We start from the raw sequence: 27,437 nt of genomic DNA, 5'->3' as shown, positions 1-27,437 counted from the left end.
GTTATTGTATAAAATATAGCCTGGCATGTGTTCAGGCAGTCCTGCTGTGGTTGGGGCATGATTTGAAAAATTGAGTTTTGGCGTGGGCTGGCTTTGTGGTGTCGTATTCAGGAGCTAAAATATTATTGGTATCTCTTGTGCTCATAGGGATAGTGCCCATATTTATGATTAAGATACATAAAACTGGCCACCAAATCTTGGCAGTCATGTGCTACATGTGGGTATGTTTCCAGCCTAAAATAATGTCCTCTGTTATCTCTCTGATTAATCAGCCCTTGTATATGTTGACAACAGTATGTTAAAAGCCAACAAATACCAATTAAGTGACCTATGTCTGTGACCTCCACTAGTCCCTGTAAAGTTCCTAATGCTACTGCTAGTTCAGTCAAGAAGCAATCGTTAAAATTCGCATGCCTCATGGGAGTCAGCACATCTTGGCACTCAAACCAATCAGCACATACCTGCTGTGGCTAAGTGTCATCATCTAACGGGTCTTCCCAGAGGTCTGAGAGATCTTCCCAGGATGCTTCCTGGGCAATGCGGGGTAATTTCTGGATTGTCTGCCCAAGTTATTTGTGCCGAGTCTAGATCACCGTCAGGAGATTCTGGGGAGTCTGGTATGGTAGAGTCTGGTATTTGGTGCATCTCTCTATTGTGGAAAATCTTATTCTTGTAACGCTTTGTTAATTAGGCAGATTGTGTAGTTAACTAGGTTTCTGCACAATAGTTGGGTCCTGTTAGCACTGTGGCAATGTCTGTGGTGGCGATAGGTGAAGCATCCAGTTAGCTCAGTAAGACCAAAAATCAGGACTCTATTGGTAATTATTAAAAATATTTTCCCTAGTAGCCTCGTTGCCAGGAAACTAGATCAACACTGCATATTTGTATCCTAATTGATGGTGCAGTTGGTGTGCATGTGTATCTCTTGTCTTATAATGCCAAGGGCTCAAGTGGCTGCTGTACCAGTGAGCAGGGACACACGGACTGTATGTAGTACATGGCAGTTTTCTAATCTATAAGAGGAGGAATGTATTTTACACATGCCTGGCACGTGCCTGGCATGTTTGTATAATGTAATGTCCATATGAGCACGCTAGTTATTAGCCAAAATATAATGCCATAGGCATAGTATGATCCTAGTTTGAATCAGTTTTCCTCCAATTATTCTTTTTTTCTTTTTTTTCCGAGAGAGCCTGAGTGGGGGGGAGGGGCAGAGGGAGAGAGAGAATCTTAAGCAAGCTCTATGCCCAGCGCAGAACCTGAGGAAGGGCTCCATCTCAGGACCCTGAGATCATGACCTGAGTCAAAATCAAGCGCTGGACCTGAAACTGACAGAGCCACCCAGGCCCCCCACCGCCTCCTCAAATTATTCTTAATGTATGCCTATGGGGGCAAAGTATGGGATTTTCTTAAGTTGTAGCTACCCTTTGGCCCCTGAAGTCCAATAAGTGTTTCCATGTCTGTGAGCAACAATATCCTGTAAGGAGACAGAACTGTCCCTCAGTTTTGTTGCTACCTTATATGGAAGTTTGGGCGGGTCTACTGGTACCTTCTCTTTCCTATATCTGGGGCAGAAGTGTTTAAGATCTTATGAGGACTATCTTTTTGTAATCTGTCTCTTTGATTTAGCACAAAGCAAGCCGCATCCAGGGCCTTGTCTTTCTACCAATTGTCATTCTCTTTTTAATAATCCATTAAATCTTTCTATATATCCAGCAGCTGTAGGGTTATATAGGCTTGATGAGAATTTCATTCTAAGTTCATAGATCACAGGGCTTTTTAACTGAGGTGGCTGTAAAGTGAGTTCTCTGGTCACTTTCTATTGTTATTGGTGCTCCAAAGTGAGCTGCCCATGATCCTAGAGCTCTTACGATTTATTGCATGGGCTGAGGACCTCAATGCAGCCATGGCTACCCCTAATGCTATGTATATGTATTCCCTGGTGGTGGCATGCTTCTGTTGATAACTGTGATTTTAGCAGTCCTATGAAATCTATTTGTATTATAAAATTAAATGTAGTGGGTTTGTATGTGTCTATTGGTGCAGTGTACCCATATCTATCATTTGTTTGCACATGATGCATCCCTGCAATGTTCTTTTTTATTTCTTGCCAAGTAACCCTGGGATTTCTTTCTGTGAACCATTTGAATAATGCATTTGTACCTATGTGTCCTTTCTAGGTACTGCCATAATTGAATGGTTTAATGAGGGGTTTTCGGCCAAGGAAGTTACCTGATGTATCTCGGTACCCAACAGTGCTATCATGTTTGCTCCACTATCCCATACATGGAGTAAGCAGTCTACATCAGATACGTCCTTGACAGCAATTCGTCCTGATCTTCTGAAGTTCAGCGCGAGTATATTCACTAACTGCCACTACTTCTTTGGGTTGTCCTTGCCTATGATTATGATCTACCACTCTTTTCCCTCTAATAATAGGTCTGCTTTGATAATCAACCCCCCACGGTGGAGTTATCATAGTCTCACAGGATGGGTGTCCTGTGGTCCCAAGAGCGGTTTGTCCTTTAAACTTAAATTATTCATCGATTTGGCCTTCCTTATTATTCTGTTGGCTAGCTCCTTGCCTTTTTTATTCGTCCCGGTCTAGCTGTAATGTGGTTTTCATCAGTTAGATGGGAACATCTGCAGGAGAAACTGGGGACACTAACAGTTTTACATTTTTAGGATCCTTCAGATCCATGACTACATCTCCTGGGGTCCTAGTTCTGAACCTCCTTCTGACTTCTGGTTCTGTGGGGTACCACAGGTCTTCTAAGCAACGTATGATGTCTGACTTCTGGACCTTTCCACCCTCATTTTTAGATGTTTGCCTAGTGCCCACATTTTTCTTCCTTTCTTATCTTCTAGCAGCTGTTATAGATTCCTTAACTATGTAGAATTCTATTTCCCACTTATACCTTTCCCACAATATGTATACAGGTTTTTACGCAATTTTTGTTTGTATCATTCCTTTAGGTTATGGATTATTTTGGCCCCTAATGACGTGCATTTATGCACTCTTCCTGAATGGTTTAATTTTTCGTAAGCTTCCCTGTGCCTTTCTGAGGTGGTCTCCCTTGGTTTCGGCTTTAGCTAGTTCTACCTCATGCCGGGCTTGCAAAGGGGTAAGCCAGACCACGGGCTTCTACTGCCAGCTACTCCCTGCATAGCTGGTCTCCTTTCCGCAGGCCTGTGCCAACACCTTAGGATCTCACCCCAAGCAAGACACGTGGAAAGTCTACATTCACACAAATTTATCCCCCAACTTACTGTTTTTAATTCTGCTGTAGTCAGTTCCAGCAAGACTCAAGGAGGGTTTTGTGGGTTTTTCCCAATTCTTCCAAATTTTCTAAAAGCACGTAGTGAGTCAGTGACATGGAATCCTGCGGACTAAGCCAGCTTTTGCGAGCACTCTATAAAGGCCCCAACACGAGCTGTGTCTTTCCACAAGTTGTGTCTAAACACGGTTGTGTTTATTCGATCATAAAGCAAGGGTAACATGATTGTAAAGCGGTTTCAGGACTCCAAACCCGATGACATTTCACTATGCGTGTAACGGGGCTTCATACACGTCACACGGGACAAGATATAATACAAAGTCCCACAACAAACAAGATACCTTAAAGATAAGAAGTTAACGAACCAAAGCGAAGCCAGTCCCTGGGCACCAGTGAGAGGACTCGGTCTGGTCCGGGTCAGCCCTCCAGGCTCACTGCTTATTATGTTCAGGCCGCGGAGGAGCTCTGTTCTGTTCAGAGAGCAAGCAGGCAGAGCCGCTCCTCAAGGGTCCTTTCCAACCGGGTCCGGCGGGGGAGGTCAGCGTCTGGAGAGTCTGACAGTTCGCTGCACAGGTCCTCCCTTCTTAAAGGAGTTTAATCAGTCCTGGGCCTTTGCAGGCCTCTTCTGGGTCCAGTGATTATCAGCCCCTGGTTCTTGCAGGTTCTGTGGCCTCACTGATTATCAGTCCTTGGTGTGGCCAGTCTGTGCTGGTTTGGGTGATAGCTGGTCTCAGCTGCGGGGCTCTCGGCCCCCTTCCTGATTAGCTCACTGCTTGACAGGAGTGACTCCATCTTGCTCTCTGCCCGGGGCCAGTTGGATCGGGAAGCCATTGCTCCTCTCCGTTCTGGCGGTTTATTTAGCACTTATTTTACTTAGCCGAGAGCACAACCGGCCCAACAGCAATCCCCAGCCGGGCAGAGAGCCCCGCGGGAGACTCAGGCCCTACCAGGGGGGCGCAGAGTTATTACCGAACCCGGTGTACCGGGCACAAGAAACTTCAGCCGCCGCCTACGGCGCGGTCTGCGGGAGACAGTCGGGCCGGTCCTTCAGGCGCGGGGGGGACCCAAGAGAATCCTCAGACCCCTTGAAGTTTTCCCGCGGGCAGCCACGCGGGGCGCCGACCCCGGCCCGGCCGCCTCCCGGGACGCGGCCGGCGCTGGAACAAAGGGCGCTGGGCTGCGGCGGCGACGGCGGCGGCGGCGGCGGCGGCGGCGGCGGCGGCGGCGGCGGCGGCGCGGGCCGGGGCGGAGGCTCGGGGCGGGGGCGGAAAGTGGGAGAGGAGGCCGGGCCGGCCGAGGGCACCGGGCGCGCTTCCGCCGGCCGCGCCGCGCACGCCGCGGTAAATGGGAGGCTCGGCCGGCAGGGGCGGGGGCCGCGCAGCCGGGGAGTTTCAGGAACTGGAGGAGCGGGCGGCGGCCGGAGTCACCGAGCGCCCAGCGGCGGGGCCTGAGCGCCGAGACTCGGGGCCGAGGCGGAGCCGCCGCCGCCGCGCCGGGGCCCAGCCGTAGCCGCCGCCGCCCGCCCGCCCGTCCGCCCGTCCGCCCGTCTCGGGCCGACAGCCGCGGCGCCGGAGAGGAGCCGGCCGTCCCGGGCCGGGGGAGCCGCCCGCCATGGCCACCAAGGTGAGGGGCGCGCGGCGCAGGCCCCGTCGGCCGCTCGGGCCCGCGGCGGCGCGGGGAGGGCCGGGGCCGGGGGCGCGGGCGGCGGCGGCGGCGGCGGCGGCGGCGCGGCCGAGCCAGAGCCCGCCGGGCGGGTCACGCGGGGCTCGGGAGCTCGGGGGCCCGGCTCGCGGCGCGGGAGGGTCTCGGGGCGGGACCCCGGAGGCCAGCGGCGCAGTCTGCAAAGTTTGCGCCTGAGCGTGGGCTGCGGCCGGGCCGGAGCGGGGGAAAGTTCCCGCAGCCCGGGAGCTCGCCCCGGCGGGGAGCCGCCCGCCCCCCGGCATGCCCGGCTCCTGCCCCGAGCGGCGTCCACTGCCCGCCGCCGCTGCGGGGAGCGCCCGTCCCTCCGCCGGAGGGTGGGACCCCAGCCGCGCCGGCCGGTTTTGGGGGGCCCGAGCCCCGCCGCAGAGCACTGGGCATTTCTAATGACGGCCCGCGAGCCAGGGCTCCCGGTTGAAGGAAAACGCATATTGAACGCCCCGCGCCTCCACTTCCTTCATTTTTTCGCGTGTGTGTGTGTGTGTGTTACCTTTTGTTTTGCTACCTTTTCGGTTTGAATGGTATTTCCAGCGTGAATAAAATACAAAGAGGGAAATGACTGTGCTTTCAGTAACGAGTTTGCTTGAAAAAAGGCCCAGGCCCGAATTACGTGGTGGAACTTTGGAGCTTGGTAATTGGCCCGGAGTGGTGGTTTGCTTATTTTAGGGCATTGTTCGTGGCATTGGCCGTCACCCTCTGCTACCTGAGCGTGCAGGAGCCACCCTCCCCCGCCGCCTTTCCTGGGGCGTTTTCTTTAGTTCGACATGCAAAGTAGTAAGTGGGAAAGTCACAATCACTGAGGACTCCTGGTAGGAGACCCCTCCTAGAGCTAGTGATGTGGTTTGAGGAATGGCTTGACTTTTGCAAATAGTTTTTGTGATGTCACCTTTATACAGCATCGGCACCCTCTTCCATATTTATGTTTGAAATCTCTGAGCTTTTGAGTTGGCGAAAACCTTATTTTTTGTTGTTGGGTTTTTGTTTTTGGATCAAGGATAATTTAGGAAAGGATGTACAGTTTGAAATCCCTTTGAAAGATCAGATTGTCTGATGTCATTTCAGACTGTTACAATTTGTGCTCTGAATCGGCTTAGGTGCAGTGTTTTTTTTTTTTAAAAAATGGAGATTTTCCTCCAGGGAACCTGTCGTCTGCTGTTACTGAAATAATTACCTGCTTGTTAATACATTAATGGCTATGCTCTTCCTTGGTTTTATTAGATGTGGTAGAACTTGGTACCTTTTTAACATAGATAATTTTGTGTTGATCTTTTTAAAAAACAAAACTCAGGCCAGGGATTTCTAAGGAAATTTGATTTTGAGGTTTGTTGCCAAACATTCCAGAAATGACCAATTACAGGTCCTATTTTGCACTCATCTTGCAGCCTTAAAAGCTGTTTGTGGTAGACGCGTGTTCAGTGGAGGTCAGTGGTGTGGTGTTTTGCACTCTGATCTGCTGATGCATGTTACCTGTACCCTCTTTTCAGTAAGACCCAGGTTAGCAACTAGCGCAGGTATACATAATGAAAACTTTATTGGATAGTTAAAACTGAACTTAGTTTTTCTGTAAAGTTGAAAAGGACAGTGATCCTTGTACTAGAATTGCATGTGTCCTCACTAAACCAAGCCTTGAAGCACGTGTAAGTACTTCCTACCTCATTACCTACACAACTCTGGAGGCGAATGCCCGTGATTCCAAGTCTGTCTGTCTGTCTGTCTCCTTTTTAATCACTCTTCCACAGGTATTCATCTCCATTCATCTCCACAAGCCACTTCCAATTTAAAAAAAGAAAGGAAGAGCAAAGAAGCACTTGTTAAAAGAGGACCCTAACTCTGTTTTCTGATCTACTTCCTGGTGATCCTTGTGTCAAACCAGTGTCATTTTATTTTTATTTTTATTTTTTTTTATTATTACCAGGGAGGAAAGTTGTCCGTGTTTTCCAACCCCTGCAACCACACCCCTGCCTTTGCTGACATCTGAGTAGCTGGAGTTTTTCCTTTTCTCCCTATAATGGGGTAGGTGGTGGGGACGCACTCAGTAATAACTTCTAACTTTTTATGACATTTCAGACTTCCATGGCACTCAGGCTCTTGCTGCAAGCCTCAAGAGATGAAAAATAAACAACAGTATCTGGCTGGGTTAGGTGGTGTTGAGTTTTCCTTTGAATTTACCAGAGAATGGCCTCAGTTCTTTTCAGAACTAATTTTCTTATGTATTGCTCGGATGTATTTTTTCAAAAATGCAGTTATCTTTGAACTGTCATGATTCTAAAAAAAAAAAAATCTGCTATGTTCACAATGGAAAGAAATGATCTTTTAGAAGAAAAACTTTAATTGGGCAGTTCTTTCCTGCCAAAGAAAGTTAATCAGTAGCTGCACATTTAAAGGGATTATCTTCTTTGTTTCTAATCGCTCCTCAGGAGGATGCTGAATTCAGTTGTAAGTAGGTACATTATTCTGACTCCAATCTTATCTCCCTTAACAAATACAGTGAAGGGCTAATATGCCTGTAAAGTCTTGGCTTCTACTAGAAACCTCAGAAGGTTGAATTTTATCACAATCCTATGGTGTATTTAGGAGTAAATTAAATTTTATTTATCAAGTCTTAGGAAAGAAAATTTTTTTTTGGCCCACATATATCAAAAGGAGCATGAAAATTGTTAATGGAAGTTAATCTATAGCTATATAATTTAGCTGTAATTTCCATGTCAGAGTTAACCTTTGGTAACTAAGTTGGTCCCTTTTGTGCTTACATAGTCACTTTTAGGAGTAATCATTTTAACAAGATTCTGGGAGTCCCGGATGCACTTTTTTTTCTTTTCTGTCTCCAGTATCTAAAGTAAAATATTTGTGGTAGTGCTTGGTTGAATTGAGTGGGTGTGGAGTATTGAAAATACTGGTAGGAAATGAGTGAATTGCACAGGACTGTTCCATGATATACATTAGTGAGAACAGTAGAAAACATATTTTGTAGTCTCTCCTAGCAAAAACCTCTTTATTTGAGTGAAAGAATAGAAATATCTTTCTATTCTTTCTATTCAAATCCAACGTCAAGCCTTAAGGATTGACGTTGGATTTGATCATTTTTTTTAAAACAGCATAGAAAATGCTTACTATTCAATTTTGTGTAAAAGTAAGTTTTAATGTCTTAATAAATAGAATATCTGGACAGTATTTGTATAGCCCCCCTCGCCGCAAATACTGATAGTAGAAAGGTCAACCATGTTCATATTGAGGAAGGAATAGATGAGAAAGCAGAAAATTTTTGTAGAAAACCCCTGTTTTTGTATTGACCATCTGAAAATTATAATTTTACTTTGCCCACCTAAACCTTTTCAACTTCGCCTCTACTGTTCTTTTCTGGAATGCTTTTCTCTGGCCTCTTCCCTCCAGATCCCCCCCACCCTTTTTTTAAACACATTATGTTTCAGCTCAAAGCATCCCTTCCTCCGGAAAGCCTTTCCTGACCCCCCCCCCACCTTTGTTACAGGGTCACATTGTACGTCCGGCTGCCATTTTATGTGTTTTGGGGTGTAGTGGCTGTGTCCTATAGGATGCTCTCAGCCCCGGGAGGCTGGGACTGTGTGTGTCTGCTCACCTTTGAATCCTCTGTGAGTGGCAGAGGCGAGGCTCTTGATAAACTGTTACTACATGAATGAATGTTGAATTTTCTTGCCTGGGTTCCTTGCTGTCCAGTTTGAAAGTGCGAAAGATAGTCCAGGGAGAGTAGTGACTGCTAGGAAAACTTTCTCCAACTGTAAACTGTCCTTTGAATTGTGCACTTTTATTTAAGAGATTTTTTTTTATTTATTTGACACAGAGAGAGAGAGAGAGCACAAGTAGGCAGAGCGGCAGGCGTAGGGAGAGAGAGAGGGGGAGGCTCCCCACTGAGCAGGGAGCCTGATATGGGGCTCAATCCCAGGACCTTGAGATCATGACCTAAGCCGAAGGCAGACGCTTAACTGACTGAGCCCCCCAGGTGCCCCTAATTGTGTGTTTTAGTAAAACTTTTCCTTTTTAAGTATACACGCATAATGGAGAATACACATCTGGAGTTTAGGTATTAGAAATCTTTTTTATATCTAACAATTCAGTTTTACTAGTGAGAAGTTGGTTCTTAGGTTTTCAGGTACTTGGAACAAACCTTATACTTTTGAGAATTTAACCCGTGGTTGTTAGAAGTGTGTTTGATTTCCAAAAGTATAGGGTGTTCCTATTTATCTTTTTGTTAATGATTTCTAACTTAATTGCATTGTGAACAGGGAATCTGATAGTCACACTATACCTGAAATTTTGTTGAGGCTAACTTTGTACCGCTCCTGTAGTCCGCCTCATAAATGTGCCACCTGTTTGTAAAAAAGAATATGTATATCCCCTAATCGATGCGTGTGTTCTGTGTATGACCATTGGATTGAATTTAGTAATTATGTTGTTCACATCTGTATCATTACAAACTCTGCTTGATCCGTTGTATATAGTTGATCTTTTGTCTACTTGATGGAGTTGTTAATTAAAATGGTGTTTTTAAAAAAAGAGTTTTAAAAAAACTCTTAAGATTAGGGCGCTAGGGTGACTGGGTGGCTCAGTCAATTAAGCGTCTGCCTTGGGCTCAGGTCATGATCCCGGGGTCCTGGGATGGAGCCCTGCATCAGATTCCCTGCTCAGCGGGGAGCCTCCCTCTCCCTCTCCCATTGAGGCCCCCCCACCCCCTTGTGCTCTCTCTCTCAAATAGATAAAATCTTTTAAAAAAAATCTTTAAGTTTAGAATTAGTATCATCTTCCAGGTGAATTGAACTTTTTACCAGTGTGAAGGGACCGTCCCTCTTTATCTCCAGCGTGTTTTTTCCTAAGGACAGTTTTGTCTAAAGTTAATGTGGTTTCTCTAGTTTTCTTTTGGTAAATATTTGCCGGGCATATAAAAGCCTATAGCTGAATTTTACCTTTTTATCTAGTCTGGTGATCTTCGTGACTAGAGAGTTTTGTCTGCTTTTATTTGTGTTTACTGATGTGTTTGGATTTCTGGCTACCATCTTATGGACTGGGGATTTTTTTCTCTCTTCCTCTTATTTTACCTGCCCCCTCCCCAACTGTTTGGAAGGTTTGCCCTATATGTCAATTTTTTTTTCCAGTGGTTATCATAAGAATGTATGTTACCATATCTAAATTAAAGTTGGACGTTACTCACTATCATTACCCTCCTACTGAATTACAAAAAGGCCTTGAGATTTTTAACTCCAGTCATGTGCCCCAGTATGGTCAGTTACTGCCCAGTATTGTAATTCTGTCTTTTCCACCAAAAATTAGACATTCTTTTTATTTTTTATACAGCTAATGTTTATTTAGATTTAATCAAATTTTACCATATCTTACTATTCCTGTTTACATTCCAGTCCCCCTCTCTGGGATGATTTTCCTTCTGCTTAAAATGAATTCTTTGGAATTTCCACTGGGGAAGATTTGTTGTTAGTAAATATTTTGTTTGTGAAAATGTATTTTGCCTTATGCTTGAAAGATAGCTTTCTGGGTTGACAGTGTTTTCTCTCAGCGTATTTGAAGGTGGTGTTCCCCTGTCTCCTTTGGGCTCTCAGAGTTACTCCTAAGAAGTTAGCGCTCTGATGTTGTTCCTTTAAGATGGCCTGACTCCTCTCTCTGCCTGTTTTTAAGACCTTCTGGGTAGCCTTCCTACCGTGTGGTGTTACCTCAGTCCATCCATGTGTGGATGGTATTGACATCGCGCGAACTTTATTGGGTATGTTGGGTCTGAGGATGGGAATTTCAGTCGTTCTAAAATAGTGCAGTTAGTGGAACTTTCTGTGACCATGGAAATGTTCTACATCTGTGCAGTCCCGTATGGCAGCTGTCTGCCACGTGTGGCTAACGAGAATTTGAAATGTGGTTAGTGTGACTGAGGAACTGTGTTTTGAATTTTAATTTAAATAGCCACTCCTGGCTAATGGCTGCCCTGGTGGGAGTGCAGTGGTAGAGAATCCCCAGAAGTGATCATTTCATGAACAGGCCTCTTCCCCGTTCTCTCTCTGGAACTCGAATTAGCGTGACAGGGTCCAGCGGACCTCTGACTTCTTACTTTCAGCCCGCCATGCTCTTTCTCTTTGTGCTGCATTCCGGATCATTTCTTTGGCTCTTACCTTCGGTTCACTACTCTTTCTTTGGGCCTCATCTGCTCTTTTATCCATTACTTTTATTTCAGTTATAGTCTGTTTTTAGAAATTATATTTGGTTCTCTTTCAAATCTGCTTGGTCATTTTTTATAGTCCCACTCTTTGCTCATGTGTTTAAGCTTCTGTTAAGCATATTAAACATTTATAGTTTGTGTCCTGGTATGTGAAGGCTAACTCAGCCATCTGTTTCTGCTCACTCTTACTCATGGTGCCTTGTTTTCTTGTGTGTTGTGTGTGTGTGTGTGTGTGTGTGTGTTTCCTGTGAGTTGCTCATTTTCCTTGGAACTTCCTCTGAGGGAATTTTGATACCCAGATTGAAGTTACAGTCTTCCAGAGGGAATTTGTCTTTGCTTATGCCGGTCTCCTGGGGACACTACATTCTTGTGGCCACTTTAACTTCCTGGCTCAGTGTTCTTCCATCCGTTCTGGTAGCAGAAATACCACAGATGTCAGGGGAAATTTCCCTTACTCCTCTATTTGGGGTCGATGATAAAACAAGTTTCCTTGCTGCCCCCTTTGGAATGACAGATTTTCTCTCTTCCCCTTATACCGAAGTCCTTTTGGGCTGCCAGTGTCTAGCTTAACACAGGAATCTCTCTCTCTCTCTCTCCCCCAGTACTGCCTGTGGCATACAGACTCGAACTCAGGGTCTCTGGGGTCTCAAACTCAGGGTCTGCAGGAGACTCCTGGAGTGGAACCCTGTCTCAGCACATATTTTTCTCCCAGGGTCTCTGCTCTCGATACCTCTGTGACCTCTCTAGAGACTTTCCTTTTGTGCTGACTCAGCAGTGTGTTTTAAAAGGTGTTTGCGTGTGTGTGTGTGTGTGTGTGTCTTTTGCTTTTAGTATTTTATTCGGCACTTTAGTGTTTAGTCTGGTGGTAGGTGGTTTGGGGTATTGGCCTGTCACGTGTGCTAGAACAAAATCCAAGTCAGAGCTTTTTTTTAAAGATTTGTTTATTTATTTTAGAGAGAGAGCACGTGCATGTGTGTAAGTGGGGGAGGTGGGGGGGAGGGACAGAGAGAAAGGGCGTCCTCAAGCAGGCTCCCACTTAGCGCGGAGCCCTTTGTGGGGCTCGATCTCACGACCCTGACTGAGATCATGACCTGAGCCAAAATCAAGAGTCAGACGCTTAACAGACTGAGCCATCCAGGCGCCCTCCCAAGTCATAGCATTCTTTTTTTTTTTAAAGATTTTATTTATATTTATCTGATATAAGAGAGAGGACAAGCAGGGGGAGTGGCAGAGGGAGAGGGAGAAGCAGGCTCCCCACTGAGCAGGGAGCCCGATGCGGGGCTCCATCCCAGGACCCTGGGATCATGACCTGAGCTGAAGGCAGACGCTTAACCGTCTGAGCCACCAAGGCGCCCCAAGTCATAGCATTCTTTATAACAGACTATAAAGTGAAGGAAGGGAATATGTGCACACATAGTCTCTTCTTTGGAGGGAAAAAGGTAAAAAAGGAAAGTAGTTACACATTTTAGTGGAAACCAAACCTTAAGTGATCAAAATAACAGACTGTGGTGGGCATATTTCACTTTCCAGTTGGGGTTTCTTTTCTTCCCCACCCCCCTTGTTGACTGTTAAAAGCACATGATGGATTTAGCCCTACTTATTCATTTTTAGATATTGTAAATACAGTGCTTGAGGATGTTATTCAATATGACTCAATTCTTCTAAGCTATTTTTAGTCTCTGCAAATGGAGTCATACATTATCATTACCTGCAGAGGCAGAAGGCAAAATCACCTGTTGGTGGTGGTTCTTGACGTCAAAGAGACTTCCAAACTTTAGGGGTAAGTTAAGGAAGGTGAAAAATGCACCATTCATCTGGGAGCTGTTACTCATCATCGTTCCCAGCCTCCTTCCTTTGAACTCTGAATGAGCTCAGTGCCAGGCCCTCTGCTGCACTTGGGATGTTGGCATAAAAGGCCTTGTCCTAGCCCCAGAGAGAGCACTTCCCAAAGTTGTAGCTCCTGGAGTGTAGGCTTTCTGCCGGGCACAGTGCTCTTCTCAAGCCCACAGGGCTTTCTAAGGAGCTGAGTCTTGAAACGTCTGTTTTTTTCTTAAATTCACGGAGTGAAGTTTTACCCTTATTCTATCACATCAGTCACTTTGAAGATACGTCTATAACACATCTTGGCAGTCTGCAAGACCAGACTCTGTGTTGTAGGAACCAGGCTACCCAGTTGAGCAGATACTTGAGCTTCTCTGTGCCTCTCTTGTGCTGGAAGGGTGATAGGATCTGGATCCTTGCCTAAGGGAGTTGACAGTCAAAAATTAACGAGCTGTTTGAAATGTACCAGTCAAATGTCAGTTTAAATGTATTTTCTAATGCAAATTCACAGAAGCGGGCTTGAAAATGTAGATCTGTGTGTTAATATGATTTGTCTATCTCATGGTGGCTGCACCCAGGAGCTTCTGTTTCTTGTTTTAGCCTGTTCTGAATTCTCCAAGATTTTGAGTAATGAATATTTGTTGCTTTTGTAATGAGGAAGAAAACAAGTTCTTTCCCATTTTCCCTTATTGTCATTAACCGGGCCCTGAACGCAGGTTCCCAAACTTACCTACCTTCTGTTAATTTGCTTTGAATTATACTAAGATGAAAAAAGTGTTTTTAATGAATGCTGATAAATAGTAAGTGGCACTTCAATAGAAAAATGCTAATGCATGCAAGATTACAAATGGAAACTTAAAATTTTATTTTACTTCCCTAAGCACCGTGTTTTCTTCCAAAGGAGAGAAAGTATGTTTTTTAATTTTTAAAAATAACTAAAAAGCTTACTGAAAACCAGCACTGAACCTGAAGTTACTAAAAATTGCCGCTTTATAAATACTTTTGTAATTTTCACCTGCCTGACTGTGCCCTTTCCCTCAGGAGCTTGAAGGAAGCAGGGCCTCTAGCCCTCAATGGGCAGGACTGGGTTTTCATCGCTTCCTTATGTTCCCCACCTTCATTAGATTTTGGAGTCGAGAGTTGAATTTAAGATTTTACAGCCTTTTTGTTGATGTGTCAGGCCTTGTCTTGTGATTGCCCTGCCCAGTTAGTAAGGCACATTCAGTGTCCTCAAACCACCTCCCCAACCTAGAAAACCCAGTAGCTTCTAGATTACTGAGATTTTACCTTATATTGATTTGTCTTAATCATTTAAAGCCAAGATGATACCAAAGAATATGGAGATTGTGTATAAAATTCTGATATTTAAACTACTTCTAGTATTGACTGCTCTATCTGTAATATTTTGAAAACCATTCCCCTTTTTGATAAGTAAAAACATCTCATTCTGTTTCTGTAGTTTGTGTTATGAAAGTAACAGATCTCTAAAATGCAAGTAGTATTTTTCCTTAGACTCCCCTCTTTGACTCATTAGCAGTCTCTGCTGTAAAGAAAGATTATGGCAGTGGTAATCTTCCTTCTGAGGGAGAAATTGGACTCTTAATAAAGTGCGTGGATATTTTATGAGCTATGATCGTGTTTCCGAGGCTTTAGGCACTAATGGTAGAGGTGGGGTACCCCAGCTGCGTCGCAGCCCCCCACCCAGAGAGCTTGTTAAATCACAAATTACTGGGCTCCATCCCCAGAGTTTCAGATTCAGGAGGTGGGGCCCAGAACGTGCATTTCTCCCAGCCCCAGGTGATGCCGATGTTGCTGGTTTGGGACCACACTTTCAGAACCACTCTGTGGAAGATGGAAAAAGGAGAATCAGAACCCGAGTTCTGTTCTTGGTTCATCCGGAAAACCTGTGGGCTCTAAAATGGGGGTGGGGTGGGGCCCACACTAGCATGCCTGTACAGGAGCAGCGAGTATGGTTTCTTGTGTTTCAGTGACTTTTCTAACTGGGTTCATGGGATGCTGAAAATCAGAAGATTGGTACTCTCAAGGAAAGGCTGGTTTCTTGTCAACTTGTGGTTTTCAGTAACTTTTCAGTGTGATATTGCTGGGTCATTTATATTGTATGCAAATGGATCTCTGATGATTATGGTGGCAAGCTGGCTGTGGCTGATTATTAACTTTTCCTGTTGCTTTTAAGATTTTATTCATTTGACAGAGAGAGACAGTGTGAGAGAGGGAACACAAGCAGGGGGAGTGGGAGAGGGAGAAGCAGCCTCCCCCTCTGAGCGGGGAGCCCGATGCGGGGATCGATCCCGGGACCCTGGCATCATGACCTGAGCCGAAGGCAGACACTTAATGACTGAGCCACCCAGGTGCTCCTCCTCTTGCTTTTAGTTAGCCAGAAAACAGGCCATACAATTGTGTGTATCATTAGAGTTTACAGTAATCAGCCTTCATTTATTTGCTTTGTGTAGTATGTTCCTAACATGGTCGTATAAGGATAACAGTTTCTAATTCACTAGGGGGGGATTACTGTGTAAAAGAATCCTGTTTTTTAATTATTTTATAATTCATATAATCTATGATATTTGCATAAATCTAAGTTTTTAAAAAATCTTATTTGTAGTGTGTGCCTATTAGTTCTAGTGAATTTGAATTGCATCAGATTCAGTTTTCCTGTTTTCTATTGAGAAACTATCCAGGTTTCCTCTGAGGCCCCCTTAAAAGCCTGAAAGAAGTAAAATGTTGTTAAAGTATTTATTAAAGTGAGAGAAAAGGGTGAGTGTAATCCCTGAACTAGAAAAGTCTACCTTTGAATAATTGATTGGTTTGGATCCATGCATGGAGGCAAAAGTGTGCTTTGGAAGATTTGTGATTGAGAGCCTGTCTGTGTTCCCATAACTTGCCTGTAGTATCTCTGAGAATTAACACGTGTCTCAATAAGAACGGTGCAGACAGATACTTTAAAATCTTTGTTGACATTTACGCCAAAGTCTATTTGTTGGATCCATAAACAGTATGTACTATTAGTTATGGAAGGAATACATTTAATTTTCACTGTCTGATGTTAACATTAGAATATTATTATACATAAATACCAAGGGATATGTATGGGAAATGTTAAATATGCCACCAAAAATCAAACGCATGGGTTGTTGTTGTTGTTTTTCATTCATCGGCCTTTACCCAGAACTTAGAAATACTGTAAGTGCACAATGCATGTATATTTTTCTACTCTTGAAGATTTGTAGTCTAATGGGGAAAACACTTCAGTGTCTTTAAATGTTACAGTTGCTGCTATAGAAGTATATGCCATGTACAGTTATGGCACAGTATTCTGGAGTCAGAAATGAGACCCTCCATTTTCCTGCATTCACGTTCATTGGAAACTTAAGAGTAAAAATGAATTTTAAGAGACCGCAGTTTGAAAAGTTCATGTAAAAATAAGTGTTAAGTACTCAGACATACATTAGTCATAATGCAGAGGAGGATTGTTTGTCTACTTGAGGACATTAGGGAGCAGTGTCAGATAAATGAGGACACATACTCAGTTCGAAGTCTCTTTTAAAGAGTTCTTTATTAGTGACTGCCCTTTCACAGAAAGCAGATGTTTCCAGTCTCCCTGGTTGTGATCTAAAATTTTATCTGAGACTGATCACACTAAGCCACTTGAGGAATCCGTAAACAACACGTGCCATGCAGAGAGGCAGGCATGGCTCTTTCTGAAACCCCATGGTCATGGACATAGTCTCACAATGGTTAAAACAGATCTTTTGATTTCCAGCTTACCAATTTAATTAAAATGCTTGGAATGTTTTATATGCCTGGTTTGCGATACCTCTGGTTTATTCCAGCATAGGGATTCCCAGCTGGTGAGCTTTCAGGGGATGAAACATGGTCATAGATTGTGTGTCTTTTTCCCATTTGCAGTACTGTTTTAAAAATATATGTCAATTGTGTTATTAATAAAATATGAATACATTTAAAAATGTTAATGACTTCAGGTACTTTTTTGGCATTATGTACTTCTCAATGAATTGTACTTTTGTATAATTACTGTTGTTTGTGTATGAATTAATTTTGAGGGGCACCTGGGTGGCTCAGTTGGTTAAGTGTCTGCCTTCAGCTCAGGTCATGATCCCAGCGTCCTGGGATCGAGCTCCACGTGGGGCTCCCTGATTAGCGGGGGGTCTGCTTCTCCCTCTCCCCCTGCCCCTCCCCTCCACGTGCACATGTGCTCTCTTGCTCTCTCTCTGTCTCTCAAATAAATAAAAAATCTTTAAAAAATTAATTTTGAAGTTGTTGAGATCCCTCTATGATTCAAGGTAGTTATTGCATAAAAGTCCATTTCCCTTATTAGTATTTGCTTTACCTTAAGTTTTATATTTAGGAGAGAGATTTTATTGGGTTTTCTATTAGAGATTCAATGCACAAATAAAATCAGTTTTATATAATCATGAAGTTTATGTGTTTCAGTGCAATGGTGGTGGTAGAGCACAGAGATTGGGAGTGTGGGCTCAAATCCAGATCAAATCCAGCTACATTACTTAGGAAAGTTACCTAATGTTTCAGGTTCCTCATCTGTAAAATGCAAGTAATAATACGAACTCAAGTGTGAATTCCACGGTCCAGGTGGGGAAAACATAGAACTTTATTTTCCATTAATAATTTACAGCAAATTATGTCCCCATCCTACCGGGGAAGTAGAACTATCATCTGTGAGTTCACAGACCTCCTCCTCTTGCCTGGGCTTAGGTATGATTTGAGGATGGGGAATCCCTTTATGACGTCATGGCCTGGGGGGACTCCATCCTGCCCTCCAGCCTCCTCTTTGCGCAGTGTGGAGGTATTGCTTGCTCTTACAGTCTGCCCCATCGGTGAGGTAGTTCTCTCCACATGCCCTAGCTGTGCCCGAGGGGATGGGAACCATGTTGCTGTTGTCATGCTCTAGTGGCACACAAATCTCTGCAAAGCTCAGACACTTTCTGTCCTAAAGCATTAATAGCTGTTCCCCTCCGGTCGATTTGCTGTTTCACTGGGGCTCTGGCACCGTGGTGGGGGCTCTGCCCCGGGCTCACCATTGCCTCTAGACTCGGTTCTGTACTCCTCCGTCTCTACCCCAGGCTTTGGGAGTGGAGGTGGCGATGTGCAGTATTTCTCACAGGTCTGGTTTCTGTGTAGACCTAGCGTTCCCTCTGTTCTTAGGGCCTTTGGAACCCGCAACCAGGTCCGGCTGTTATGTTCCGCCATGTCCTGTCCCTCTCCCGAGGCAGTGAGCGCTGATGATTTGGGTTTGGGGAGGTGGGAGTAAAGACAAGGAAAACAAAAACTCTAGGGATGAAAAAATGACATTTCAAAAATACCGTCTCTACCAAATCATCTCAAGAATTAAGTAAAAATTCATGCAAAGGGCTTACCAAGTGTTGTCTGGCTTATAGCAAAGAAGAGCTATTACGGTTGAGGGGTGTTATTTGTATTGTTATAACAATAAACTGTAAACTAAGATCTGTTAGACCCCAAGTTCAAGGGTCCACCTTAACTATATTCAGGGAGCTGAAACAAATTTTTCTAACTTCATATTACACTTGTGGAGGTGATCAGCCTCTCTGTCTGCTTCATATTTATCCGAAACTTCGGATAAGTTTCCGAATTGGGGTGTCTGACAATTTGAGTTTGAGTCTTTTGCCATGGCCTTGGTGTGCCTTGTTAATTCTGGTAAATTACCTTTCATACATCAAAACAAGATAGAAACAAGGCCAAACATTAGAGGCGTGGAGGACAGAAGTGTGAATAAGTCCACAGAGTGCGCTGGCTTTGCTGGAAGAACTGTGCTGTTGAGCAGACCTGCTCCCTGAGCTCAGACAGCACATGTCACCGCATCTTCGCCGTGGTGGGTCACCGTGTCACCCTCTTCCTTCAGTACGTTGTTGAATACCTACAATGGGCCAGAAACTGTTGGAGCATTAGGAATACAACACTGAAGGAAAGAACTAAAAGTCCCTGCTCTCGTGAACCTTGCCTTCTGGTGGAGGGGATGGCAGGGAACCAGGGCGGTAAGGAGGCAGCTACAGCTGGGAAGAAGTTGTCCATGAGAGCGTGTACACACCCAGTGCCAGCCGGGCGGCCAGGGAAGCCTCGCTGGGAAGGTGACCTGCCAGGAAAGGCCTGAAGGAAGGTGCAAGCCCTGTTCCCCACCCCAGCAGCATCTGGGGAAGAGCAGCGGGGCCCTGGCTGGGCCTGGAGTCATGTGGGGGTGACAAGGCCTGTGACATTCATTCTGAGTGAGATGCGAAACCGCTGGCTTTTTTCTTTTTCTTTTCTTTTCTTTTCTTTTCTTTTTTTTTTTTAAGGACTTGAGCTTGCCTTTATTGGCCAAAGCTAACCTTGGGGAGTTAATGCTGTGTTCACTTTTGTATTATTGGACTTAAGTCTTATTTTATCTCTTCTTGAAACTTAATTGATTGTATTTAATTAAAGTCGCACTAGGAAAATTCCGTGCAACGTTTAAGCCAATCAGTGAAAGAGCTATAAAAGGATTGATAGAGTATCCTTTTTTAAAAAAAAAGAAATTACATTTTAAGAGCACACTTCTCGTGATGAGCACCGAGTAATGTATGGAATTGTTGAATCACTGTATTGTAAATGAAACTAATATAACTGTACGTTAACTACAGCAGAATTAAAAATAGATAAATTATCCTTTTATATACGAAGACTACCTCAGTCAGGTCAGTTGAAAATAGCTTTTAAACGAAATTTAAAAAATCTTGAGCACAGTGAATTTTAGATTTTATCTGATAGAACTTCTCAGATGTCTCCTGGTTACACTGAGAGCAAATACATACACCTATCAGGCCACTTGCTTATTTGGAGTAGAGGATAGTTGGTTTGGCAGTCATCATCCTATCAACTTAACTGGCGTTCACCCAGACAATAAGTAAAATATTACCAGACTGAAAGATTTTAAACAGATATAAAAATATTTATAACCGGTTACAGCCAACATCATTCTTCCTCTAACTGGAATCACTGCCTGCTAACGCAGTAAACTTTCTGAAGCTTCAGCAATTTTGAGAACAGTAGTGTAAGAAACCAACGAGAACACCGAGAATTGGGTCAGAATGTTCTCACAAGCTTAGAAGAAGTGGCACCATCCTGGCTTACTTAGGCTTTTGAGATTCAATGAATCTTTATTCTTTTCCTGGTTCCGTGAGCGATTTCTCTTCTGGGGGGGATAGGAAATATATTAGGGAAATTTCATATCGTGCTTTAAAACTTCATGTCTGTGATTTTTAAAATATGTCTAATCAGTTTGGCATGATGCAGTATTTTTATTTTAACTTTTTGATTTATAAAAATTCCAAACATGGACAGAAGGATAGTACAGTGAACCCCCTCAGTATGTACCCCTCACCAGCCTCAACAGCTACCAACTCCTGACGGTTTTCTTTCCTCAAACCTTCCTCACCTATTTTCCCCTTCTTTCATTATTTTGAAGCAGATTCCAGATGTATTATTTCATGATAAATATTTCAGTATAGGGGCACCTGGGTGGCTCAGTCAGTTAAACGTCCAACTCTTGATTTCTGCTCAGGTTATAATCTCAGGGTCGTGGGATCAAGCACCACATCAGGCTCCTCACACAGTGTGGAGTCTGCTTGTCCCTCTCCCTCTTCTTCTCCCCCTGCTCATGTTCTCTGTCTTTCTAAAATAAATAAAATCTTGGGGTGCCTGGGTGGCTCAGTCATTGGGTGTCTGCCTTCGGCTCAGGTCATGATCCCAGGGTCCTGGGATCGAGCCCCGCTTCGGGCTCCCTGCTCCGCGGGAAGCCTGCTTCTCCCTCTCCCACTCCCCCTGCTTGTGTTCCCTCTCTCGCTGTCTTTCTCTCTGTCAAATACATAAATAAAAAATCTTTAAAAATAAAATAAAGTAAATAAAATCTTTTAAAAAAATATTGCAGTATATACCTCCCCAAATAAGACTTTTTAAAAACATGACAATTATTCCTATCATACGTAAAAATTGAGAATAAATCCTTGATATCTTGAAATACCCAGTCTGATGGTAGGCAGGGTTGTAAACATACTCATAAGTTACTAATTCACTGTATTTAAATGTCTTGATAATGCATTAAGATAAGGACTGCCATTTAGTTAACTAGATGCTTAGGTGAAGGTTAAAATGATTATTGATTGGCATTTGTATGAATCTGCCACTGTTAATTTAAAGCAAATTTGGCCATAGGTGGTGTGTCTACAGCTCACGTACCACAGGTTTTAGAATATATGTATTGCTTTCCTCTTGTCGACTCACTGCCCTTAACAGAATCCTCAGCAGACAAGGCCCTTCTAAAGCCTTTCTGTGCAGTTTAGGTGGTGCCAGCAATGGGCCGATGCTTAGGATTAGGAGAAAATGGTATTATATAGTCATTTATTGCATCAGATGTGACCTCCAAGTGATACCTGTAGTTGGTTAAACTCCAATCAGACCTTGGCTTTCTATCACAGGATTGGTAAATGTATATTTATTCTTAAGTTAAAATAAGATGGTATTTTCATTCTTCACTTTCAACATGTTTTGCACAGAGTGCAGAGTGCATGGGCGAATCTGGGAAGGTAATCCTAAGGGAGTACAGGCTGCATGACCCTCTCATTGTTGACTGCTTGGCTTGGACTGCGGTTCTCCTGGACCTGTGGGCCTTGAGGAGAATTGACGGGACATGCTGAATTCAGTGTGTGTTCCTTACTCTCGTGCCTTGACCAGGTGCCTTGAGTAAATCCCTGTCTCAGTAGGGCCAGATCATGATTTAAACAATGATCAGAAGTGCTTTTGTGACATTTTCAGTGAAAATGGGTTTTAGGCAATTATCTGAAAAACAATAGAATGTAGTTTACTAAAGTAACGCAGTACCATTTTTTTTTTCTGTTTTACAAACAAGAATGGTGTAGCTCTTTAAATTTAGAGATCTTACCAGTATGGGGAACTTGATAGTTACAGTTTCTGCGGTAGTCTTTCCTTCTACCCTAGAAGTAAGGGTGGACTTAATCCAATGGGAAAAAAAAATATTCTCCTGGTGGTGATGGCACATAACCTTTCTCGGCATTTCAGTTTAGCCTACGTTCTTTGCTTAACTAGAATTTGCAACTTTAAGCAACTAGGTTTACCTTAGAGGGTATAAAAAAAGTAAACTCAGTCTCTGTCTTGAGGACCTCATGGTTTTAATGTTGTAAAAAAACGAACAGCTGTACAAGACCATACTCAATATGAAAATGAAAGATACAGACCACCTCACTGAAGCTCAGAGCACCCTCTCCCCTGCTTCCTCTGCTTTGTGCCCTCCCGGCTAGCACCGCCTTCCCTGCCCACTGTGCTGCCTCTGTTTTACTCGTACATTCTCTTGATCACACTGTCTCTCTCTGCCATTAGCCTTGGAGGACAACGACACTTCCTTTCTCCTTTTCATATTCTTTTGGAGTCATTAGTAGTAGATACTCAGGTGATTTTTTGAGTAGGAGCCAGGAGCCCCTTGGGGTGCTCGAAAGGGCAGGTGTTGCCTCTCACAGCCCTGGGTGGACATCCTGGCTTCACCGCTTTCTTGCTCTTTGACCACAGGCCGATTAATCACTCCGGGCTAGGGTTCCTCGTCTGTAATTTTGCAGGCATGTTAAACTTCTGAAGTGCAGGAAGGTCTGAAAGAGTACGAAGAATTGTCCTCCCCTTGCCCAAATACGAATTGTATCATCACTGGGCAACCCTGGCCTAGGCTAGATCAGTCCCTAAGGTAGACATGGGGTACCTTACCTGACTCACAAGAGGGAGGGATGAAAACCTTAACAAAATGGGGAGGGGGGTGGTCCAGTAAAGAGGGAAGAAGGCGGCATGAATGTCGTTGATCTTGATGGTGTCTTACTGGGTGAGAAAGAGTCATGGGGGCCGGGGAGGGGTTGGTATTATGGAATGGGAGATAGGTTTTTCAGATTATGGAGGATCTTGAGTGTCAGGGAATGAATTTGAACTTGATCTTAGGTGATGGGGTATGATGAGAAGTTTTTGATGTGTGACTGATGCGTGTTTTATCAAGGGAGCTTTGCTGCAGTTGCAGAGATGGCTGTGTGAGAGGGAAGGTCGCGGCAGGAAGATCAGTCCGGGGCTCCGATATCACGGAGGGTGCAGGGCAGAGACCCGGGTTAGATGCTACTTCTTCCACTTATTGGTCATTTGACCTGAAGCCCAGGTAACTTAGTGTGTGTAACTGGTGTGAGTTGCTGTTCCTCCTGCAAAGCTGAGTCAGTTGCTACCATAGGGCTGTTTTGGAAAAATTAAGGACGGACATGTGTCAAGTGCCTCAGTCCTGGGGATGCTAGTTCAACTGCACTTTTCCTTATCCACTTGGTTTTCCCTCTTGGTCATGTTATTGATTTGCAGGAAGGACCAACTGGAAGGGGGAAGAAGAGGAAGCTGGCAGAAATCTGGTCAGAGGTATATTTTGTGCCTCGTAGAAGGTGCCTTGTTGGGACCTGGCCATGGAGCTTTCCTGTCTTCTCGATCTTCAGATGTTATGAGTCCCTTATTTCTAAACTTTTTCTGTCTCTTGGTTGCTGTGTAGTCTAAATTTCTTCATTTGACCACGTATGATTCATTCTTCTGTTTTTGGCATGAGAAACTTTAAGTTAGCTCTTTGCATTGTGCTTTATTTTGCTAGCTTTGGTAGTCTTATTTTACTACCTTAGACTTGTGATACAGTAAAAACCAGCTCTAGTTTTGTGGTTTTATGTTAGCTGTAAAAATCTAGGAGAGAAATTGTCCAAAAGAGGAACCACTGTTAAAAAGAAGTCATGATTGGGGCACCTGGGTGGCTCAGTTGGTTAAGCAAATGCCTCCGGCTCAGGTCATAGTCCTGGAGTCCCAGGGTCGAGTCCCGTGTTGGGCTCCTGGCTCAGCGGGGAGTCTGCTTCTCCCTCTGACCCTCTCCCCTCTCATGCTCTCCCTTTCTCTCTCTCTCTCTCTCTCAAAAAAATAAAATCTAAAAAAAAAAAAAAAGTCATGGTTTAGAGTACTGCTCTTCATCCAAGTAGCAGTTTAGAGCAGGCATTCCTCATGTAACCCAGTTGTGTGTGTATTGATGTTGAAGGAAAGGCATCATTTTGAGTAGTTTTAATTTTAAAGATCTGTGTATTTCACTTAAGTGTAGTAGTGTTCTTGAAATACTTTAATATAAAGATTCTTTTTCTCCCATTTAAGACAGGGGATACTCTATTCACACCCTTCAGAGAAATGGACAGCCTGGGTCTGTAATAAAGTGTTGTGTTTTAAAGCATAGGTCGGTAATTGTATATGAGAATATGTACACTGCTACATATAAATTAACTTCAGAGCACAGATCAGAGATTAGCTTTCCTCTCCTTCTTCACCAGCCCCTTCAACAGAATCCATACCAACCTCCTCGTAATCCTTCTCCTGGTCAGCCATGTCCTCACGGGCCACAGACAACTCTCCTTCCTGCATGCCCTCGCCCACATACCAGTGAACAGAGGCCCGCATGGCATATAACAAACTTGTGGTCCAGGTGAGCCCGGGCGTCAGCGATGACTGTGCCCAGCATGCTCACAGCTCACTGTACTTGGGCTGGGTCTCCAACAGGTACCCCAGTGGGAGGAGGCTGGTAATTCTGCCAAGTTCGAAGCCAGTGGGGCACCAGTCCACAAACTGGATGGTGCGCTTGGTCTTGGTGATGGCGGTGACAGCACTGACATCCTTGGGAACCCCACTGCCACGGTGTGACAGGCAGCAGGCCGTGTGTTTGCCATGGTGAGGGTCCCGTTTCACCCTCCGTTCGCTGGCTCAGATCACGCACTGCTGAGCGCTGCTACAGAAGACTGTTGGTGGAAGGCTTTCTCAGCAGACATGACGGGGGGCTATGTGGCCAGAGGGCAGCGGATGCGGGGCTAGCGCACCAGGCTGGTCTGGAATTCTGGGCCCCATCGACTCTGAGGGAAGCGGTGATGGAGGACACGATGTGACCTTTCAACCTGTTCAGGTTAGCGTAGGTTCAGCGTTCGGTATGGCCTCGTCCACCATGAAGGCACAAGCAGAGCGCTCCAGGACGGTGTGGGTCGTGAGGATGGAGTTGTAGGGCTCACCTACAGCTGTGGAAACCCCGGGGAGGGTAAATGGAGACCTCCAGCGTGGACTTCTCGCCATAATCGACAGAGAGACGTCCCTTCAGCAGGAAGGTGAGACCAGACCCAGTTCCCCTCCGAAGCCGTGGAAAACCAAGAAGCCCCGAAAACCTGTGCACTGGTCGGCCAGTTTCCGAATTTGGCCCAAGACAAGGTCAGTGATCTCCTTGCTGATGGTGTGGTGCCTTCGGGCAGTTCTTGGCAGCATCTTGCTTGCCCGGGAGGAGCTGGTGGTGGGCACCAGTGCCACTTCATCGATGACCGTGGGTTCCAGGTCTACAAACGCTGCCCCCCGCACATGCCCGCCAGCCCCCGTCTCCCTGAAGACGGCGTTGAAGGCGTCCGCTCCTCCCCCAGTGGTCTTGTCGCTCGGCGTCTGACCGCCAGGCTGGACGCCATGTTCCAGGGAACAGTCTGGGCCCCAGACTGGCCAGCGTGGACAGAGATGTGCACACGCGTGGTGGCTGCTTTGTGGCTGCCCAGCAGATGGCGGAGAGCAGCAGAGGAGGGGCTTGCTTCTTACGCGGTGACTCCTGGGCGGTCGATGTACAAGAACCTGCCGATGTAAAATATTTAACTTAAGTTTTTGAAATAGGCCCAAAGGGACTCGCAGGTCATCTAGTCTAACCCTGTCATTTTTCATGTTTGGAAGCTGAGGCCTAGAAACTCAATATTCAGTGTCTTTTACTTTATGAAATAATCATGGTTACGATGAGGACCCGGTGTCGTTAAGGAGAGACTTTTTTTAATGAGTTATACTTACAGGGTAATCTTTTTGAAACCAGGAAGATACTTAATACTTACCAAAGAGGGACCGTGAAAAATAAATTTTTAAAAAATTTCATCCATTTTCATGATTGAGCTTTCAGGACAGAGAGGGCAAGCGGGAACTGCCAGGAGGGCATTGCTGAGAAGGACAGAGGCCACGTACAAACTCTGCTGGGAGATTAATAATTTCTACCTTGGGCCCAGGAAGGAGCAGGGGAGCTGATGTGATGTATCCTACATCTTTGTTCTGGTTTTAGTAGTGCTTGATTCCTGTAATCTGCTCTTCATTTATTCATAGGTTATATATACAATATCCCCCTTTTCCTCCTGAATGCTAGTAGGTTGTTTTGTTTTGTTTTGTTTTTGGGGTTTTTTTTTTTTTTTTGGCATAGAAACGTCAGGGAAGTCATGCTAAAAATAAGGTGTTGATTTTAAAAGCTCTTTTGTAAATGTTCCTTTGTAGTATTTGACCTCTGGTGTATTTACACTTAGCAGGACTAGCACTTCACCGAGGCCTTTGCCCTTGGCTGTTCCTTACTGCTGTACCTAGCCTTACGTGGTGGGCGGACGCAGCACCAGCTGGAATTGCCCTGTGTGTTGAGTGGCTGTCTCTTCCTACTCACAGGCTCTGAAGGATGGTGGACGCGATGTATCTGCCTGAACGGGGCCTGGCAGTGGTCACTGCCTGTGACATTTGATGACCACACGAATGCACATCCACCGTCTAGCTTCAGTCTGATGGCGTTAAGCTGGAAAAACTAGAATATTGGGAGAAGATTCTTCACCAAAACTGTGGTAGAGTTTTAGGAGAGTAATTAAGAAATGATCGGGCTAAGCACTGACATTTTGCAAGGTAACGTTTAGTTTATAAACTTGGGAGATTTATGATTGCCTGTTAAAGTAGTGGTTTTTGGTTCTTTTAGCTGAGGCAGTAAACCTGGACTAATGAAGTTTTTCATCTCAAGAAAAGTGCACCTTCTGTAATTTCATCACTGAAGTAGGGCGATTGGATTTATTTGGAAATGGCAGAGAATTCATTAGCTCGAACAGCTGAACACCCATTAGGACGTAACTACTGTGCTGTGGTGATGAATGGATTAATAATTCATCCATCTAACATCTGTTTGAGTGACTGCCGTTAGGTGCTGTGCTGAACAAGGTAGAGAAGGAACTGACAGTGTAGTAGATAAGTTAACAAGCAAAAATAGTGTGGTGTCAATACAGCGATGGAGAGGTACCGTGTCGGCCCAGCGGCAGCCCGCAGGAGGGGCACATAACAGATCTCAGAGGTCTTAGGGTGCTTCCTGTAAGTGGAGCCTAAGCTGGGACCTGAGAGATGAATGGGGCTTAGGTAGAGAAAGAGGGAAGGTCTGTACAGGTTTGGGGTTCATCAGTATATGGATGGCAGATGAAGTTGTCAGGGTGGGTATAGGGTAAGGAGAGCACAGGGGCGGGGGGAGCACAAACATTTATGGGTGGCCTGTCTCCAAAGGGAGCCTGAGAGAG

The 27,437-nt window shown here is 44.8% G+C and overlaps 1 protein-coding gene across 2 annotated transcripts in view; it reads left to right on the top strand.

Moving 5' to 3' along the window:
• Positions 1 to 4,701: 4,701 nt before the first annotated feature.
• SNX9 (sorting nexin 9) overlaps positions 4,702 to 27,437 on the top strand; it is a 107,361-nt gene continuing 84,625 nt past the window's right edge. Inside the window, exon 1 of one of the 2 annotated variants that reach the window (XM_028103332.2) lies at positions 4,702 to 4,901. In XM_028103332.2, the coding sequence (XP_027959133.1) occupies positions 4,890 to 4,901 (12 nt within the window). In that variant the 5' untranslated portion in view covers positions 4,702 to 4,889. The remainder of the gene's footprint in view (positions 4,902 to 27,437) is intronic. The other variant, XM_028103333.2, reaches the window with a different exon arrangement.

Source organism: Eumetopias jubatus, unplaced genomic scaffold (assembly GCF_037043125.1).
Source record: "Eumetopias jubatus isolate StellerSeaLion01/CBP00866 unplaced genomic scaffold, mEumJub1_p1.0 scaffold_6, whole genome shotgun sequence".
Classification (NCBI taxonomy): Eukaryota; Metazoa; Chordata; class Mammalia; order Carnivora; family Otariidae; genus Eumetopias; species Eumetopias jubatus.
This window is presented reverse-complemented; position numbering and strand designations above follow the sequence as displayed.